The sequence below is a fragment of the Artemia franciscana genome, chromosome 11 (assembly GCF_032884065.1).
Source record: "Artemia franciscana chromosome 11, ASM3288406v1, whole genome shotgun sequence".
NCBI classification, from domain to species: domain Eukaryota; kingdom Metazoa; phylum Arthropoda; class Branchiopoda; order Anostraca; family Artemiidae; genus Artemia; species Artemia franciscana.
Window position 1 is genome coordinate 33,696,491 of NC_088873.1, and position 18,788 is coordinate 33,715,278.

The following is an 18,788-nucleotide window of genomic DNA, read 5'->3' on the forward strand; positions in this document are numbered from 1 at the left end:
AGTGCTGAACACTTGTGAAGTTTGAAAGTATATCTTGGGTAGTCTCGTCTAAAATTTGAGTGTTTTTCATTCTTTCGACGGAAGTAAACTTTTTAAACATTAATATCAGACTTTTCATTGTGCTCAAATGCTGATGTAGCCTATTTTTCTCCGTTGACAATGAGACGCTAATATCGAGATTTAGCTAGCCCTAATTTGAGCCACTCAGGTTTCTCACGGAATTTCCTGGTTGGCTGAAAAACTATGAAAAATTCTGATTGGCTTGGTGCAAGTAAAATCTTAGTGTGAATAGGTTTAATAATAAGTAATTAGTAATTCCATAATTACATAATTACGTAATTCAATGCAGGTTTAGAAACAATAGGTGAATAAAGTTTAATATTAGCTTTAAAAGACAAGAACCTGAGAAAATTTTATCAATTAACAAAAGAGAGAAAAACCACCAAAAAGTATCAATTGATCTCGGTGAAAATCAATACATCAGATTGAGCATATCAGAGAACCCTACTGTAAGGATTTCAAGCTCTTATATACAAGTTGAAGGATTTTGCTGTTATTTTCCAAAGGAAAGATCATGGATGCGTGTTTTATGTTTTTGTTATGTTTTTCCCAGGGGTGACTGCATTTAACCAATGCGCCTAGGATATCGGGAGAGGATTCATTACATCGAAAATCAAATGTTCTAGTGTTTAGAGTGACCAATAGGTAGAAGGATAGCTAGCCCCCCTTCCACGTCCTCTCTACTCCAAAGTTGTTCAGTATAAATATTGTTAGCCTATAGCCATTTTATCTATCATAGTTGAAAGGTTGAGTAACTAACCCTTTGGGGATAGTATGACAACTTCCCCACCCCTACAGTTCCTATAGAAACGGCTTTAAGTTACAAAACTTACCCATTGTTTAATATTTTTAAACTATGATGGTATTGTCTGGAGGGATTCTTACAGAGAAGTTTTCATTGAGTGGAGGCAATTCATGAATGTTTCTTTAATCGTTGTTTGTTTGAAAAACGATAAGGAATAAACAAAAACAAATTACTTTAACTGAAAGTAAGGAACAACATTAAAAATCAAAACGAAAGGAAATCATTCCGTATATGAAGTGGTTGATCTCCTGCTCAATACCTTGCTTTTTACGCTAAAGTTTGACTGTTTTTGTCCCAATTCCATAGGAACAACTCCTGAAACTCAAGGGCCGTTTAATTTGAATTAGGAAGACTTTCTAAAAGTGCCAAAAAACGTTCTTGTGACGAGCACGGTCTTGAGGAAGAGGGCAACGCCTTTATATACGGAAGAATTTTTGTTTGCTTTGAGTTTTGATGTTGCTCCTTTCAGTTAAAAAAAAAATTATTATGAAAGAGTAATGGCTGTTTAAGAAACAGGCGACATAAATATATAAAATTTTTGATAAAATCTTCGTCGGGTATTCTTTTAAGCTGTTTTTATGTGACCACCTAAAAAATCTGAGAGACTTTTAAAAGAGTTAAAAAAACTTTTTTTTACCATTAAAGATTTCTTTTCAGTCAACATTGTGGTGCAATTTATTTTGGTCATGTTTGGCCTTGGGACAGAACGCCGAAGCTCACTCTGCCCTCGTGTTGAATCCTGACAAATCTCAAACAAGTGACCTTCTATGCTCATTCTCTGCACTATCTTAAAAAAGGCTAGGGAGATCAAGTTACAACTTCCATGGAGTTTCTTTTTTTTTGGGTGGAGGAGGTATTAGGTTTTCCAATTTAAACTTTGGGGAGAGAACAGCGAAGGATTAATTAGGTTTTGCCTAGAATTTACTAAAATTTTGGTAATCTAAGTCCTTGTGAGATTCGAAAGTATTTTCAGTGAAGTAGTAATATAAAGTGGAAGAAATTAAGTTTACCTAGGTCATTGTATATAAGTTTATACAGTATAATCAAACTCAGTATTTTTTTAGCTACTACATTATCGGCACTTACAGACAGTTCTTTCTCTTCCCATTTAATCTGCCATCAGCGGTCCAGTGTACATTGCCCTGGAACACGTATTTTGGCAGAAAGGTTCTCAAAATGCCTTTGAAACCAACTTGTGACTTCGAAACCAACTTTGAAATCAACTTGTAATTTCTAAAATCATCTAATATTAACATTACACTACTAATAACCAATTTCTGTATACTATATGTATTAGAATAAATTAATTTAAAATTAGATTCTTTAAAAGTTATTGTTACAAAGGTGAAGCCAAATTTTGTGTTTAAGAGAAATCTAACTTGCCTACTCGTGAAAAAAATCTAACGTCGCTTAAATTTCTTCTTATTTCAAGGTTCTCCGGGGCACTTGCATCTCGGTCCGTTTTTGTCTAACGGTTGAGATAGGGAATGATTTTACTGTCTAAATTTGTATACCAGGGTTAACAAAAGGGGGTACAGGTAATCTCAAGATCGGTTCGGGAAATTGAGTCGAAACTTTGGGAGGTTCTGTGGAGTCAAATAAATCTCAAATTTTGACTTGATGAAGGGGGCAGAGGTAAATCTAAAAACACTATGCGTATTTAACCTGTAACAATAACTTTATTTGCAATATCTTGAGACCAGCTTTAGAAATATAGCTCCAATTTCAGGTAGTGAAGGGAGGAGGAGGAGGAGACTTCAAATTTTATGCTGGAGGAGGGGGTGGCTAAATTTATGGTTTCCAAAGCATCTCATGGCCTTTGCACTAGAATCTTCATTGGGAATTACAACTTTGTAGCGAGGTAAATCCAAAGACACTATTGGGTACGAAGCTATGAACTTATCGTATGAGCAATATTTCTGAAATGGCCTGAGATATCATGTTAAAGCTTTCAGGGAATTTTATATGGACCAAGTTAGCCTGAAATTTATACTTATTGAGAAGGAGCAGGGGGAGAAGGGATTTTTTCGATTCACCCAGCTTTTTTGCACTATAACCCTTTCTGAGACTCGTGATCTATTCATGGTTAACTAGCATTGTACTAAACCAAGACAAACTATGTATTGCTGCCTGATGAAAATATCGTATCTGCTTTATCTTTGGGGATCAAGCTGAAAATTTTGAAGGAATGTAAGGGAAAGGATTTAAAGATCTGGTGTCGAATCTATTTAAAATTTTAGCTCTATTAGCCCCTATTGGACTAAAATCTATTTGCAGTGAAGCTGTTTTTAGAACAAGAGAAACCATGCTAACCGTTTTATTAACGTGCCGCATCTGTAATATCTCCAGAACAGTTTGGGAATTGAGTTAAATTTTCAATGGGATTTGTAGGACCAAGTAAACCTTGAATCTTGGACAGAGGTAGATATAAAGAAAATATGTTTTCTTGTTATCAAACTGGTAAATCTGAAATATTGGGAACGACAGGTGAGGATTGAGCTGAAACTTTGGAGCATTAGGGGGGGGGAGGAGGCAAGAAGTCTTCAAGTTTTGTGTTTATTCAGATGTAATGCAAAAAATGTATGCCTCCTTTCTACTTAAAACATTTGAATAGTTTGCCTAAATTGAACTTTGAATCTGTTTACGTGAAGTAGTTAGATGAATTAAAATAACTCTTATGGACAGAAATAAACATTAAAACTCGAGAGTGGCCTCAAAATTATTTCGTAAGACCCTTATTTTTATGTAACCTAGCTACTTCACTTTGAGTGGTTTTGATTGTTCCCGGCCAAAAAGGCTAAATAATTTGAGATACACAAAAAGACTAAGTCATATTCTTTCTTCTATGCAATAAGCTTTGAAATGACATTCGCAAGTTTCTTCGCCAGGTAGGTTCTTGCAATGAAAATAGATTCGAAACTAATGTTGGATGCATTAGTCTGTGACCTCCAAAATTGTGTTCGCCTCAGATAGGTATACAACTTCCACGGCTAGATAGACTTGAATGAAAGCTGAGTATTTTGAATATTGGTTTCATCTATATGTTACGCCTGAAACTATGTCAACAAGTTTTTTTTTTCTCTGACTGTCTTGTTTTTCTTACATGACATGCAGCTAAAACGAAGTGAATTAAAAAAAACAACGAAGGGTAATTAAGACACGGCTATATTAAGAAAAAAAATGTTCGATCGATTTGTGACGCCCAAAATAGGCCCAAATATGGTCTATCCCCCATCAGTTAATAACGTTATGATGAAGGATGCTGGGACATACAAACCTAAGAAAAAAAAAATTATTTTTAAGAAAAGTGGGTGGTATTAATTCGTGAAATGGTTTAAAAATAGATTAGACAACCTTTTTCTCCGATTGGTCTGAAATTTTCACAGCAACTAGAATATTCAGATTAACCTTAACGAGAACAATGAATTTCGGAAGAAAAACGTGGTTTTATCCACTATTAGCCAGAAAAATTGAATTTTTTTTGTGCCAATCTGATTTCAGTTGTCAAGCCTTGTGAACACCTCAATTAAAACTCCAGGACGAAGAGAGCCTCAATTGAGGAAAAAATTGAGGAAGTAAATCGGGTTGGATTGATTTTTGACGTCCTTTTTTCATTAATACTATATTTTTATTACAGACAAGTATCTTTTTGATAATGACAGAGACCTGTAATTTTAAAGAAAAAAATCCATAACAAAGTAGATCATTAAATGACTATTTAAATGAAACGGAGGATTAAAATACGCGTTTATTTAAAGGTAGCCACAAGATGAAGGTTAGGATGGCTTACGAACCGTAGGACAAAAATCACGCAGATTTTCATTTGGTATGATAATAAGGCCTCCCCATGTACCCCCATGATTCCGAACATGGGGCGCAGGCCCTACCGATTAAACATGGTAATATTTTGGTGGGTTATGGGCATAACGTGCATCCTTTGGTCGACCATACTTTAGAGCCGTATAAAAGCTAGATAAATGACGTCACACTCGTGTAAAAGGTGTATAAGGTGTTGTATTTAGACACTATTTTTCAATAAGTATAAAATATGCCTGCAGGAAGATCGAAAAAAGATACCCCAAACTAATGGCCTTTGAAGCTTACTTGAAGCATACTCCCTTCAGGTGTATGCTTCAGGTAAAATTTGTACTTGCAAAATTTAAATATTATGAGGAGGGCATCATGATCATAGAAATGCCTTGGTGTGGCATTGCCCAAAATGAAATGAGACTGATTTATCTAAAATATGCTAGTAAATCCATTATCACAGATGTGTTATACAAAGCTACTGTTGATCGAAAACTATGACTGAAATGTCAAATTTTGTCTAACATTTAAATTACAATCCAATATTTTGATTCTTAAGCAGAAAATCTGAAAATTTTTCAAATATTCTTAATGTTAACCAACGATAAAACTATGTTGATTAAAAGCGAACGAATTTAAACTAAAAGATGGGTTTTTTTTTAAAGAGCAGTTTATCAAAGAAAAGTAGAGAGCCATATTAAATTACAAGACGAGTAAACGCAAGCAGACGAGACGAGCAAAAATAAAGGACTGTAATAATTCAAACTTGAAACTGGTGACTATTACCATCAATGAATAAATGAAACTTAATTTTAACATAAATTAAAATTAATAATGACATCTAACGTCAAGATAACAGTTACTGCTATAGATGAATTAACACATCCTAAAACTAGCGGAAATCAAAATGAATAATCAAGTCAAACTTGAAACGACCAGAAATTTAAAAGAGTCTTGCTTCCGCCCTAAATCTTTTAAAGGCCATTTACGCTTTATTGAAAACCAAATATAATAACATGTTGAACAGTTGTAACACAGAAAAATCAAGAATTTCTGGAATTTTCAGGAATTAGTGCAACCTTCTATCCAACAATAAGTTCGCTTCTATTAGTTCTTTTCAGTCATTTTGATTATTATGGTAATCTGATTGTTTCTTATTTTTTTTTATTTCTGGAAAAATAAAGCCATACTGTGCAAAATATATGTCGTTTTCAATAAAACACAAACGACACCCAAACTGTTTTAAGGATTTGAGAAGGATGATTAGTTTTATCACTTTTATTTTCAAACCATGATTAATCTTCTGCCATACATTTGTATTGTTGTGTTGCTGTCGATTGTTGGAAAAATAAATGACACACAGTTTGAAATACATATCGAAACCACTAAACTTTTATGCTTAGATCATACATATCAGCTTCAGATCCTTTATATCAGCTTCTTTATATAAGTTTCAGATTATCATTGATCATTATATCCGCTTCAGATTTTATCACCTTCAAGGATTTTATCTACTTAATATCATTTTTTTATATTTACCGTAATTTTCACTTTTGGCCTTCTGTGCTTATTGTATTTTATATATCACATCTTCCATGGTTTATAGAAGGAATTCTTAAAATTCTAAGACAATGGGTAAAAAAAAGTGTCAAACAGATTGGGCCATACATAAAATGCTTCCAATCTAACTGTTGTGGAAGAGTTACATGGACCTGATTGCGTATGGTCTAATTGTAGGCCAGGTAAATGAAATAGATAATAAATTCTCTTAAGTTTTGAGTCAGTAAATTATCTGTGCTGATTCAAAAGGTGTTAGTGAAATTTTTCTTCGCCGCTTGGATTTACAACTTGTACCCTCAAACCAAGCCAAAACAATCGATTAGTTTAAATCAGCTTCTCTCATATGTTGGTTCTCAACTTGTTTTCAACAAGTTGTGTATCAACTTGCTTTTTTCCAAAATGTACTCTCTTCTCACTCACATTGTTAGTTAGGAAATAGAGCTTTTACTCTCAAAATCAGTTTTGTTGTATCTTCTATGCATCAAAAACAAAAACCTTTTTTGTGTACAATCACCTATTTCTTAATAATAGTTACTTGAATTACTGTAACCAATATTCTTGCCGTAATCTCCAATCGTTGAACAAGTTTATGAGATCTGGTGTTCTGCTCCTTTTCTAAAGGATTTAAAGACGGTATATCTATACGTTACTAACAGCTTGCTTTGACATGGTTCACACCTCAAATCGTTGAGTTGAAAAACCCGACTTTTCGACCTTATGATTTTACATTGCTATCCAATTTTCTTATAATTTTCCTACTCTAGTATATATTATTTATTTTTTCTTTTACCTTTTTATCTAAAAAATGAGAGTATTATTGCAATATATTATATATTTTATTATTATTGCTCTGCTTGCATAAATGTATACATTATTTATAAAAGTGTTTATTTTTATTAATTCTTATATTTTAAAAATATATATTTATCTTCGTTTTTGCTATGTTTTATGTCTTTTATTACTAGTTCTTACATTTTCTTGGAGATATTTGTATATTGATAATTGTTATTTTCTTATAGCTTCTAATGTTATGTATGAACAAGCATATCGACTTAAAACAGAGACTGAAGCCAATAGTCGTAGCCTCAGTCAAAAAGTGCAGTGCTTATTGCTCACGATGACTTGCTTGGAATTGGTACATGCCTCAAATACTTGGGTTGAAAGACCAGACCTCAGAAAAGGCATTTTGGGTCATGAGAGGAATGTCGAGGTATAATCATTGCTTTCTTTTCTCTTGTGTTTGGTCCTTGACATCTCATAAGTTTTGACAAGTTTGGTAACACTTTTTGATTTGTTTTGATTTTTTTGAGTGTTTTTAACTTTTTTTTTAGGATGACCGTAGGGGGAGTGTGATTGAAATCTATGAAGTTTTTATGCCATCCTATTTCAACTTTGGAAAAGAACCCTTAACACAAAAAAGTTAATATTAACGAACTTTGCTATTATATCTGATATGTTTAGTTTAATTGACGTGGTCTTTTAATTTTTTATCGTTTACTCCCTCCCCCAGCACTGTTTCCGAAAGAATTCCTGCGGAAATAAGTCTGGTGCAGCTTTCATCGCACAAAAAGTATATAAATGTCGATCGAATGTGTGTGTGTGTGTCCTTGTGCGTTGGATTGTGCCTATACTTGCGTATCAATATATGAACTTGTATGGTATGTGTTTTCATACTCCCCGTCTAATCCTGATTAGTAAATAAGAAGACGAATCCTCGTTTCTATCATAAAATTTCTTCGAAAAGAAGCATTTCAGAACCGGAGTCAAAAGGCCCATAACCCATTGCACATGCCCCCATCAACATGCAACAATTAAAGTAAACGGCTTGCACATGAATAAGTAAACTATCAAGAGAAAAGGGTGGAATATTGAGGAACTATTCACTCTCAGAAATCCTGTACACTGGATTGCGCATGCCAAGCGTGGTGGAACTGTTCGAACTGTACCAAGAATGGTGGAATTGTGCCAAGCGTGGCAAAATTCTGCCAGGCGTGAGGAAACTATGTCAAGTATGGTGAATGTTTGCTAAAGAACGATGTGACGTCAACCATCACAGCCAGTTGGGAATGTACGTTACACACTTATTGAGTTAAATAATTAAAAATTAACCATCCAGTTTAAAACTTGAGATGAACAAGAAAAAAGTCCTATAATAATCCAAATTTAAACGATCAGAAATTACTGTCAAAGAATAATTGAAATCAAAAATAAGCCAAAATGAAGATAAAAATCACATCAAAACTAAAAGTAACGGTACTTATATATATGAATAATTAAATTTTGTTGATCAGTCCAAAGTCGATAATAAATCCCGCCTTTGAATAAAAACTGCTGAGGAAGAGAGCCATTGAATTCCTACGATGCTTTCTCCCTCTCAAAATTCAAGGTTGAATCGTCTTCTTGGAGCTGAGAAAGTGCTCCAGATCTGGTTTCTAAAATTAGTCCCTTGTTGTTGGGGTTAGATTGATCTGTGGCAGAAAATGAGGCAGACTAGTGATCTCTGTCTGAGGGATCGTTTGTCCCGAGCTAAAACATCTTGTGGTTTTTTCACTGATGACATCGCAGGGCTCAGAATCATACAGAACCACAGTCGGCGCTTTATGGAGCTCTGGTTCTAAGCTGAGACAACTATGATTTCTTGATGATCTCTGCCTGGCTTGAGCTCTACCTGGACGTTAATCGGAAGCACCTTTTCTTCGAATCTCGTAAAAAAATTTCCCAGCAGAATTTTTTGGAGTAATGTGGGGCAGATCCCTGTTTCAGTCAGTACATCAAGGATTATTCTTTTGTGTTTCATAAGCTGTATCGTCAGAAGCCTGACGGATCATTCTATTTTGCGGCCCTCCGTTTTTACGTATTTCAAAGTTTTCCCAGGGATGGTGGTAAACTCTCTTGACCCGGCTTTAATGAGTCGATCATTAAAGGTAGTATTTGCGCATCGCAGCGAGCCTTTATAACATATCCTGACTTCGGTTTTGATAGCTTTTCCATCAGATCAGTTGCATATACCCTTTCCCTTTTTGGCTCTTTGGTTTTTCGTTTACCTCCCCTGCATTCCTCTGTTGCATGTGACGTTGAGTTAGGATGGCAATAGTGACGTTTTGGTCGGCGCTTGTGTGGTTTGCCCTCAGGACATCGCTTCAAGAAATCTCTTTCTTGTTTTCTTTCCTCCTTTCTGCTTAAGGATTTACTTCCGAACAGAAATCCATTTCTTTTTTTTTATTTTTCTGATTTCTGTTTAGGGGTTCAGTTCCGAAAAGAAATTCACTTTTTGTTTTTCGTTCTAGTTTCTGTTTTTTGTTTTACTTCCGAACAGAAATCCAATTTTTTTAAATTCTGATTTCTGTTTATAGTTTAACTCCTAAAGAGAAATCAACTTTTTTTATTTTACTTTTCTGATTTCTGTCTACATATTCAATTCCAAACAGAAATTCACTTTTTATTCTTCGTTCTAATTTCTGTTTTCGGGTTTACTTCCGAACAAAAATCCACTTTTCTTATATTCTGGTTTTTGTTTACCGGTTCAGTTCCAAACAGAAATTCACATTTGTTTTTCGTTCTAATGTCTGTTTTCGGGTTTAGTTCCGAGCAGAAATCTCTTTCTTGTTTCTTGCTCATTCCTTTTTACGGGTTTACTACATAACACAAATCCACTTTTGGTTTTGTTCTAATGTTTGTTTTCGGTTTCACTTTCGAACAGAAATCCCCTTCTTGTTTTTTCTTCATTTCTGTTGACGATTTTACTTCCAAACAGAAATCCACTTTTATTTTTGTTTTAATATCTGTTTTCGGGTTCACTTCCGAACAGAAATCCCCTTCTAGTTTCCTCTTCATTTCTGTTTACAGGTTTACTTCCGAACGGAGATCCTCTTCTTGTTTTTCTTTTTGTTCCTGATTTCTGTTTACGGGCTTGCTTCTGAAAAGAAGTCCACTCTTTTTTTCTGATTTCCGTTTACGGGTTTACTTCTGAACTGAAATCCATTTTTTCCTTTTCATTCTGATTTCGGTTTACGGGTTTATCTCCGAACAGAACTTTCTCTTTTTTTCTTGCTTTTTTTCTCTTGCTCTTTTCTTGTTTTACAGTTTCGAGTTCTAATTCTGGGTTCTTCCCGATTACACGTTCATAAGTTAAGCCCTTGTAATTTTACGTGTTGCGCTGGCGGACGACAAGGAGACGAAAAAGCATTCGAGGGAAGCAGGAGCTCCAAGGACTGACTTCGTCCCTTACCACACAATGTCAAGAACCAAGCATAGTTCTGAAGGGGAAGATCTAGAGAAAACGCTCAAGATGGAACAAACAGTCTTGTAGTCGTTGCTAGAAGCCTTCCAGCATTCAGTGGCAAAGTCGACAAAAGCCTTGGTGGAAAACCACAAGAAAGCATTAGGAGAAGCTTTAATGGTTGAGCGAAAGCTGAACGGAGTAACTCTCCACGGAAGGCAAAACCTATATGAAATTTTAGTTAAATCCAAAGACGGAAAGAGGGTAGTTGATTGCAAGATTTGACCCTTATTAACGAAGTGAATTAAAAACATTTGAAAATCATTTGATAGTTGCCAGTATTTAGCAAAACGAGAAAACGTGGATTTCGCTGAGTGTTTTGTTGCTTCTGAAGAAATTCATTTTGGAGGGGAGAAATTCATTCAATTCATTGATAAAAAGCCTTTAGCTGTGGTCCGGGATATACCCCATAATTATTCAAGAGCTGATTTGGAGGCCTCAGTGGAAGGACTTATTAGTGCTAGTCAAATCGGCGACTCTCGTACTTTTCACCTCGAGTTCGTCGACAAAACCGCTCTGAATGCGGTTCTGGAGTCGGGAATCCGTATTGGATATGAAATTTTTCGCGCTAAGCCCTTTCAATCCATTCCGCGTCGATGCTTTCACTGTCAAAGTACTGATCACCTGATTGGAGCTTGTCCCAGCTCACCAGCACATCCCAAGTGTTCCAGATGTTCTGGCCCTCATGTGAATTCCAAGGAAAACCCTTGCCAAGCCTCACCAAAATGTGCAAATTGCACTATGGAACACGTAAGTTTTAGCCTGAAATGCAAAGTTCTCCGATCGGCTCTCAACAACGCTAATAAATGAATGCTCAAACTCCGTTTAGCTTTGTTTCCCTTAATATTAATGGTACAAAAGACAAGGATCTACTGATAAGTGAGCTACTTGAAAATGATATTGTGTTTCTACAGGAGCACCTTCTCTCTAAAGTGAATGTTGATAGCCTAAAGCGTTCTCGGACCCATTATACCTTCTTGAGAGCCGCCCAAAAAACCCGTGGAAGACCATCAGGAGGTCTGGCCATCTATTTCAGACACAAGACTCAGCCGATATTATTGCAAAGCGACGCTAACATCTTAGCGATAAAATGTGGTGATACCGCATTTATAAACATTTATTTCCCCTGTAATAAAAAGACTGTGCAGTCATTGTCTAGTTTTTCACAAGCATGTAATCGCCTACGAACACTACTTAGCGACCTTTCAAAACAAAATACCAAATGGGTTCTCGCCGGTGACATGAACATTGACTTATTATCTAATTCCGACCGATCTGAAATCTTTCTCGAATCACTACCTGGAGGATTCCATCTTGCTGATAAAGATCTTCTATTTACTTATATTCACAATCGTGGTGGTCTTACTTCCAACCTTGATCATGTAATTGTCTCAGATTCAACTCTACTTTCATCAATAGTTCATGTGGAAGACTCTAAAATCGACGACGATCATTTACCAATCACGTGCCAACTATCTTGCTCCATGGCGACCTCTGTGCAACGTAACTCTCCCAAGTGGTTCTCAAAGTTAAATTGGGAAAATACCAATGTTCCACTTTATGTATTGACATTGTCCCAGTTATTATCATCTATTAAAGTGCCTTTCCACTTATTGCAAACATCTGTATCTGCAACTTCAACGCGGATAGATATCAACTCGTATTATCAGCAAATAGTGTTCTGTCTAAAGTCTGCCGCTAAAACAGCTGTACCCTCCGAGTGCGTGCGAACGGGTACTCGCAATCCCTTTTGGAAAGTTGATCCTAAAGTGAAGATAGCTAAACAAAAAGCTAAGTTCTGGCTCCGTATGTGGATAGCCTGTAATCGTCCTTCTTCTGGTTCAGTACATCAAATAAAACAGAAAACCAAACGAGAGTACAAATATTCCCTGCGTAGAGCGAGACTGAATGCCTGGGATGGTCCTTGTGACAAGAAATCCTGGGATCGTGTTATAAACAGTGTTAAGTGTTCACCTCCAATTAATTCGTCTCTTCGGCTATGTGACTTCGTTTCTTATTATAAAAATATTTTGCTTTCGTTTAATATTAATCTCCAAAATCATTTTACAAAGCTTGTAAACTCAATCCTCCCAATTCGTATCAACCAATCTCAAGTGTTGTCGGTGGAATCTGGTGTTATACTCCGAGCTCTTATGCAAGTGAATAAGTCTGAGTCTCTTGATAGTGATGGTCTTTGCTTCAAGTTTTTTGCTTATGATTGTCCTGAACTGCTGAAGCATTTGCAATTATTGTTTCAGATGTGTTTGGCACAGTCCGTCGTGCCAGATAGTTTTTTGTCCGGTTGTATATCTCCCATAGTCAAGAGGGGTAAGGACCCCAGTGCTTGCTCTAATTATCGTCCTATCACTGTGTCTTGTTTTGTTAGTAAGCTATTTGAATATGTACTGCTACCGGCCATTAATTCCAAGTGCAATTTTACTCCCTTCCAGCTTGGTTTTAGAAAAGGTATGGGCTGTTTTCAAGCTCACCATATTGTGGGTAGGCTAATGAAACAAGCTGTTGCTCAAAAAAGTCCCCTGTATTGTTTGACTGTTGACATATCTAGTGCTTTTGATAATGTAATTCATTCAAATGCTTTGTTTTCTCTAGCAGCCTCGGGTGTTAACCTTTCTATTGTTTCCGTGCTTAAGTATTGGTATGCTAATTCTTCAGTTAGGGTGAAGTGGAATGGTACGGTAGGGGAGTATATTTCTGTTAAAAAAGGCGTTAGGCAAGGTGCCGTGTTATCCCCGAGCATTTTTAAATGTGTTTTAGCTTCGTGTCTCCAACGTCTTCAACCGTCAATTTTTTACAATGATAATTTAGGCATTAGTCACGTTGCATATGCTGATGATGTTCTGCTTCTTAGCCGGACAAAAAATAGTCTAATTACCAACTTCTACCGGCTTTCAGCCGCACTATCCACAGTAGGCCTTTCAGTTAATGCCTCCAAATGTGAGTTTTTGTGTTTTGGGAGTCCTCCACCAGCATCACCTCTTTGCTTGGGTTCTTTAACTATACCATGTTCAGCAAGTATTAAATGGTTGGGTCTCTCTTTTTCCACGTCACTTTCGTCTACTTGCTCCGCTATTACGTCCAGCGTGCTGAAAAGTATGCGGGTTGGATACGCGAAAATTTCACCAAATCGTGGTTGGTATAACCGAAATGGACTATGCCGTCTTTATTCTAGTTTTTGTGCCCCTGCTGTTTTTTATCTTTCTGGTTTTGCTTTCCTCCTTCGCAAGAAGGATACAAAGAAAATACGCTCAGGATATTTTAAGTATTGCAAGTATTTGCTGCGTCTGCCTCGGTGGTATCGGAATCATACAGTCGTCTCTAAATTTGACATCGTTGATGCGCCCTCGCGACTGAAACATTTATCTAAAGATATATGTTTTAAAACTCGGCAAATGGTCGGTGTTTTTGACCCTCTTTGGCCATTTTTTGATTGGAGGTAATTTATTTATGTTGTATGTCGTTATGCTGCTATGTTATTTATGTTGTTATGTTTTTTGTCTTGTTTTTTCTTTTTTTGTGTGTTTACTCCACAGTTTAATGTACTTTGTGGGTTATAAATAAATTATTATTATTATTAATTGAAGTTTATGAGCTTTCAGATTTGAAAAAGGAATACGATATTACTGTTGCCCAACTTAGCCTACTTCAGTTAATGGAGAGACAAGTTCTGAACCCTAATGTACCGTCCTCAGCCCAAGAAACTGTTGCCCAGTTGGTAAATATGAAGGGCTATGAGCTTGCAATCTCTGTTGCCAGAAGGCAAGCAAAAATATTAAACAAACAATTTTGCTTTGGATCCAGGGGTGGGGTTTTAGATCGATTTGTGCTTTATGCCTTAGGCTTGCGGTTTCTTTCATTTATTTATATACTCTATATTATAAATTATAAAATGATACATGTTATGATATAGTCTGACGTAAGCCTGCTGGTAGGCTGGTTAATTTATTTTTAGGTTCTTAGGTTTGAATTATCGTTTATAGGTTGTTCTGTTACGATTTATTTGCTATTTGCGAACAAATATGTAATTTTACAAGACTCTAATTTCTTTAAAAATACAAAGACTGGCCAATTAAAGGAAACGTAGGAGAAGTCGAACATAAAATAATACCAGTAGTCACCGAAACTAAAAAAGAAAATTTTGTAACAATTTGTACATAGAAAGAATCTGCTTTTCATTTTGATTCCAAATATTAAAAATTTATTAAGAATATTTAAAAATATTAGCGTAAAGGAATGTGCCTATGTTTTGTAAAAGTGGGAAACTCCTCCCAAAAGGAGGGGTGGCCGAAAACATAACCAGCAAATTCAGTATATCTGAGAAAAGCAGCTGAGGTTTCCAGTCTTAATGTATTAAAAGCAGCTTTTCTTATTTTTCGAAAAGAATGGTTACGGAGGCCATCTATCTATCTATATATCTTTTTATCTATATATATTTTTGTCAGAGTGACTTTATTGCCCCAGTGGTTGTAGAATCTCGATTTCTTGTTCGAATAGAAATTCAACGTTCATTTCACGAATCAAAAATTCAACAAATCAAATTCAACGAATCATTTGGAATAACCGTGTTGTATGGGTGGAATTGGTTGACAGTTCTCTTCTTATTGGAGAAAAATTATACACTAAAAGGCGAAAGGCTAAGGGCTCTTAGCCTTCCAGACTACAGAGATTCAAAGTTTAGCTCCCAAAAGTACGCTGTAAGCCCTAGCTTTCAAACTTCTTGCGGGATGTGTTTCAGTGAATTATTGAGAGGGATGTTTATCTCCCGATCTCAATGAATTTTGAGGAATATATTTTTACTAACTTCTGAGGGATTGGGGGCTGATGGGTGAAAAGTTTCAATTTTAAAATTTGTCACGCCTAAAAGTACTCTTTTCCTTGAAACATTGTGGTACAAAGTTTAAACGTTAGTCTGAGGACCAAAGAACTCAAGGGTTCTAACCACCCTGGTGTTTAGGAAGATCCTACGTATGAAATAGAGAATTAACCGAAACTGATTGAATCAACAAATTTTCAACTCGAAGTCCCTTCAGTCCCCTATTCTGTAGTCTGTAGACTAAACTATTCCGTTATTTTAGAAGCGAATGTTCTAAAAAAAAACGTTTGTATAATTTTTTTTTCATATTTGCGTACAATGGAATTTTCTGCTCAAATTTTCAGCTGAGAAAGGCAATTGGCAAACAGAACACATGTGATTCCAACTGACACTATTTTTTTTATTCTAAAATGCTTTCAGTAAAGCGCTTGTCAAATTATAGTAAGGATTGAGTGGGACGTGTTTCCTTCATGTATAGGGCAATTTCTTGTCGTTTCAGGTTCTAACGCACTGTTTACAATCATTAAAATAGGTTCCTTCTTTTCTTGTTATAGTTGTTTCATGCTTCTATTTTTGCCCTTTCTTTGTCTGTTTTGTTTTCTAGTTTCGTTCAATGATTCACTCATTGTGTTGTTTTCAATTTATGAAAAATGACCTTAATTAATGATGTTTTGATAAGATTAACTTAAAAAAGTTTAAATTGAAAATAATAGGTCATTTATATGAAAATCTGTAAAAAAAAACTATAAGAAACAAGAAAAAATGATAATACTTTATATATTATATTACTTAGTTTACGTTATTTATTTACTGTATCTTGATTATGAAATCGAAAGAGCTTCTTGTGAATTGGTCTGCACTTCCATTTTTGTGTTTTATTCTTCCTCCTTTTTGTATGCAATGATTCATCTTGTATTATTTGCTGTTTTTTTTTTGTATTGGTCATTCGTTATTGTATTTGTGATATATTTTATTTTTAGTATAGTGTAACGGCAAATGTCCCAGTGGTTTATTTTGCTACTGTCTAAATTAATTATGATTTTACTTAATTATTCATTTCTTCGCAGGTTTGACATCAAGACAACTATCGTGATTGATGCCCTGACATCTGACTACGTAAATCTGTTGAGGTCGCTCAAGAATGATTTTACTGGAGAAAGTGAAACTCTTCATTTCATACGATTGAACAATCCTTCTGGTTCGTTTTAATTTTTGTGGGTTTATTATTATTATTGTTATTATTACTTAATGTTATTCATTATTATTATTATTTAATGTTACTTTGTTGATCTAGAAATAGTTTTCGGAAACTGATTTCAAATTATGTTATAAATGTTATTTTTGGGGCTCGGCTTATTCCCTTTCCTTCGCAGGAAATTCCCACCCCCCTGTAATGTCCCTCCTGAAAGATCCATCAAAGCTAAGAACTGCGCAGTCAAAAGGAAATTAAGACAAATAAAAAGTACAAAGAAAAGTATAATTGTGCATCAGCTATTGTGAAGGAAGGACGGTGGGCCATTGTTAAGTTGGGAGGAGGGATGCTAGATGCCTAAAGGATATGCCCAAATTGGCTATATCTGTATGAGCTTCTGATGAACTAGGACGGGGTATTGGGGAGGCTGGGGGAGGGGAGAATCTTTCATCACCCTTAATTTAGGCTAAGCTTAAATAAGGGTACTGTAAAGAGATATCTCCCTTCTTATTGCAGAAAAATATCTCTAACCTCTATATTAAAGCTTCATTTAACTAATATAATTTGCTTCGTAATTCATAAAATTGGATGCCGGTGTCCCCCTACAAATCCCCCCCCCCCCCCATAGAAAATTCCCCCATACGCAAAATTGAGCAGGCATAGAGAAAGATCAAAATAAGTACCGCACAATTTCAATCAAATATTCTAAGGGGTATTCAAAGGACCAGATATCAAAATCAATTTTAGGAGAGGGACTGGCTAGTTGTCAATCACTTCTGACTTTAAATAGAGGACTAGAACTCTCAATTTCTGATCAAATGAGCATTCTCAGAAGTTTATATATTTACGAGGGGGGTGTTGGGGATGAGAATGGGGCATCCCTCTCCTATATGAAATAAGTTCTGCTCGTTTTGGGTTTAATATTATTTTTACTTTCATAATAAAGGTGTAGACAAATATTTCTAGAAGTCAAAAGATATTATACATCAATTTCCCCCTACACCTCTCCTTCCTTAGAACTAATTATGTATTTATCTGAAGGCTCAGTGAGAGTTAGGATCTTTTTGCATTGAAATCTACCTTTTGAGGCACCTGCCTTTCCCTAACAATAAAATGATCAGAGAACTCTACTCTAGAGGTTTATAGCTCTTTTCTAAAAAAATTAGAGCTTTTTTTGTGAAAAATATCACTGATGTTTAACCAACAGATGGGAGGGCAAAGAGCCCCCTTCTCATATCCCTAGTTTCCCTAAAGACATCCCAATAAAAATGTGAAACAACTATTTAGTTCATCATATAATGGTCCAATTAGTATGCCGGGAAGGGGGGGGGGGGCTAGTTATATATGATCTTTTTCTTCTTAAAATGAGTACAAGAACTTCTGTTTTCTTTTAATGAGCTCTGTCTAGGGTTTCTATGACCATCCCTTCCATATGAAGTACCTCTGGTAAAAAAATATTTATAATGATGCATTGAAGCTTTATGGCCATTTGCTATAGGCAACGACAGACCGTCTCCTACTGATATGGTTTGTTTCCTTCACGTTTTTTCCTCAGAAAATTTTTCCCCTGTCCTAGAACCCCATCTGATATATGGTCCTTTGCAACGCTTAAGGACGTCTGGTCAAGGTTTCAAGGCTCCTTTTTTTTGAATAGTTGAAAATATCAATGAATTTACATCCAAGAATGACCTAACCTCCACAACGCCTGGGATAAGGACTGAAAATTATGTCAAATGTCAATTCTTTGTAGGTATAGTTTAGAGTGGAAAGGGTGGGGGGAGGTTTAGTCTTAGGAGTGTATTGGAGTCAGTCTTTAGAATCGTTTTTTTTTGGAAAAAAATAATTATTTTGCTATGGAAAGGGGGAGGGGTTAGTGGCCTAAAGTCTTTCCTGACCAATTTTAAACTTACAGTCGTAAGCCCTTGGGCCAAGGGGACTAAGTAAGGTATAAGGAAACTATTTAATGATCGGTTCCTTTGAAACTGGTCCCTCCTCTTATAGCATGGGCTCCAAAAAGGGCCGAATCTTTCCAATTTGCCTTAAACTTACGTGAAACTTTTGGCTAAGGGGTCCTAATGCAAAAGGGAGTAGATATTTATATCCCCTCAAAATGCAGCCCAAAAAAGTGTCAAAAACTTTTTTTTCTCATCTATTTCTAACAGAAAGGACTATTTTATAAACTTAAAAGGGGGACTGTTCTATTAAAAGTTGAAAGTTCTTCTATCCTTTTCAAAGGCCGAAAGCTACTAGAAGG

The 18,788-nt window shown here is 35.7% G+C and overlaps 1 protein-coding gene across 1 annotated transcript in view; it reads left to right on the forward strand.

The window, feature by feature from the left end:
* The first annotated feature begins 3,303 nt into the window (after positions 1-3,303).
* Positions 3,304-18,788, forward strand: part of LOC136032601 (uncharacterized) — a 29,683-nt gene continuing 14,198 nt past the window's right edge. The window contains exons 1-4 of the mRNA XM_065712870.1: positions 3,304-3,352; positions 7,252-7,413; positions 14,114-14,288; positions 16,410-16,540. Coding sequence (XP_065568942.1) covers positions 3,304-3,352; positions 7,252-7,413; positions 14,114-14,288; positions 16,410-16,540 — 517 coding nt within the window. The remainder of the gene's footprint in view (positions 3,353-7,251; positions 7,414-14,113; positions 14,289-16,409; positions 16,541-18,788) is intronic.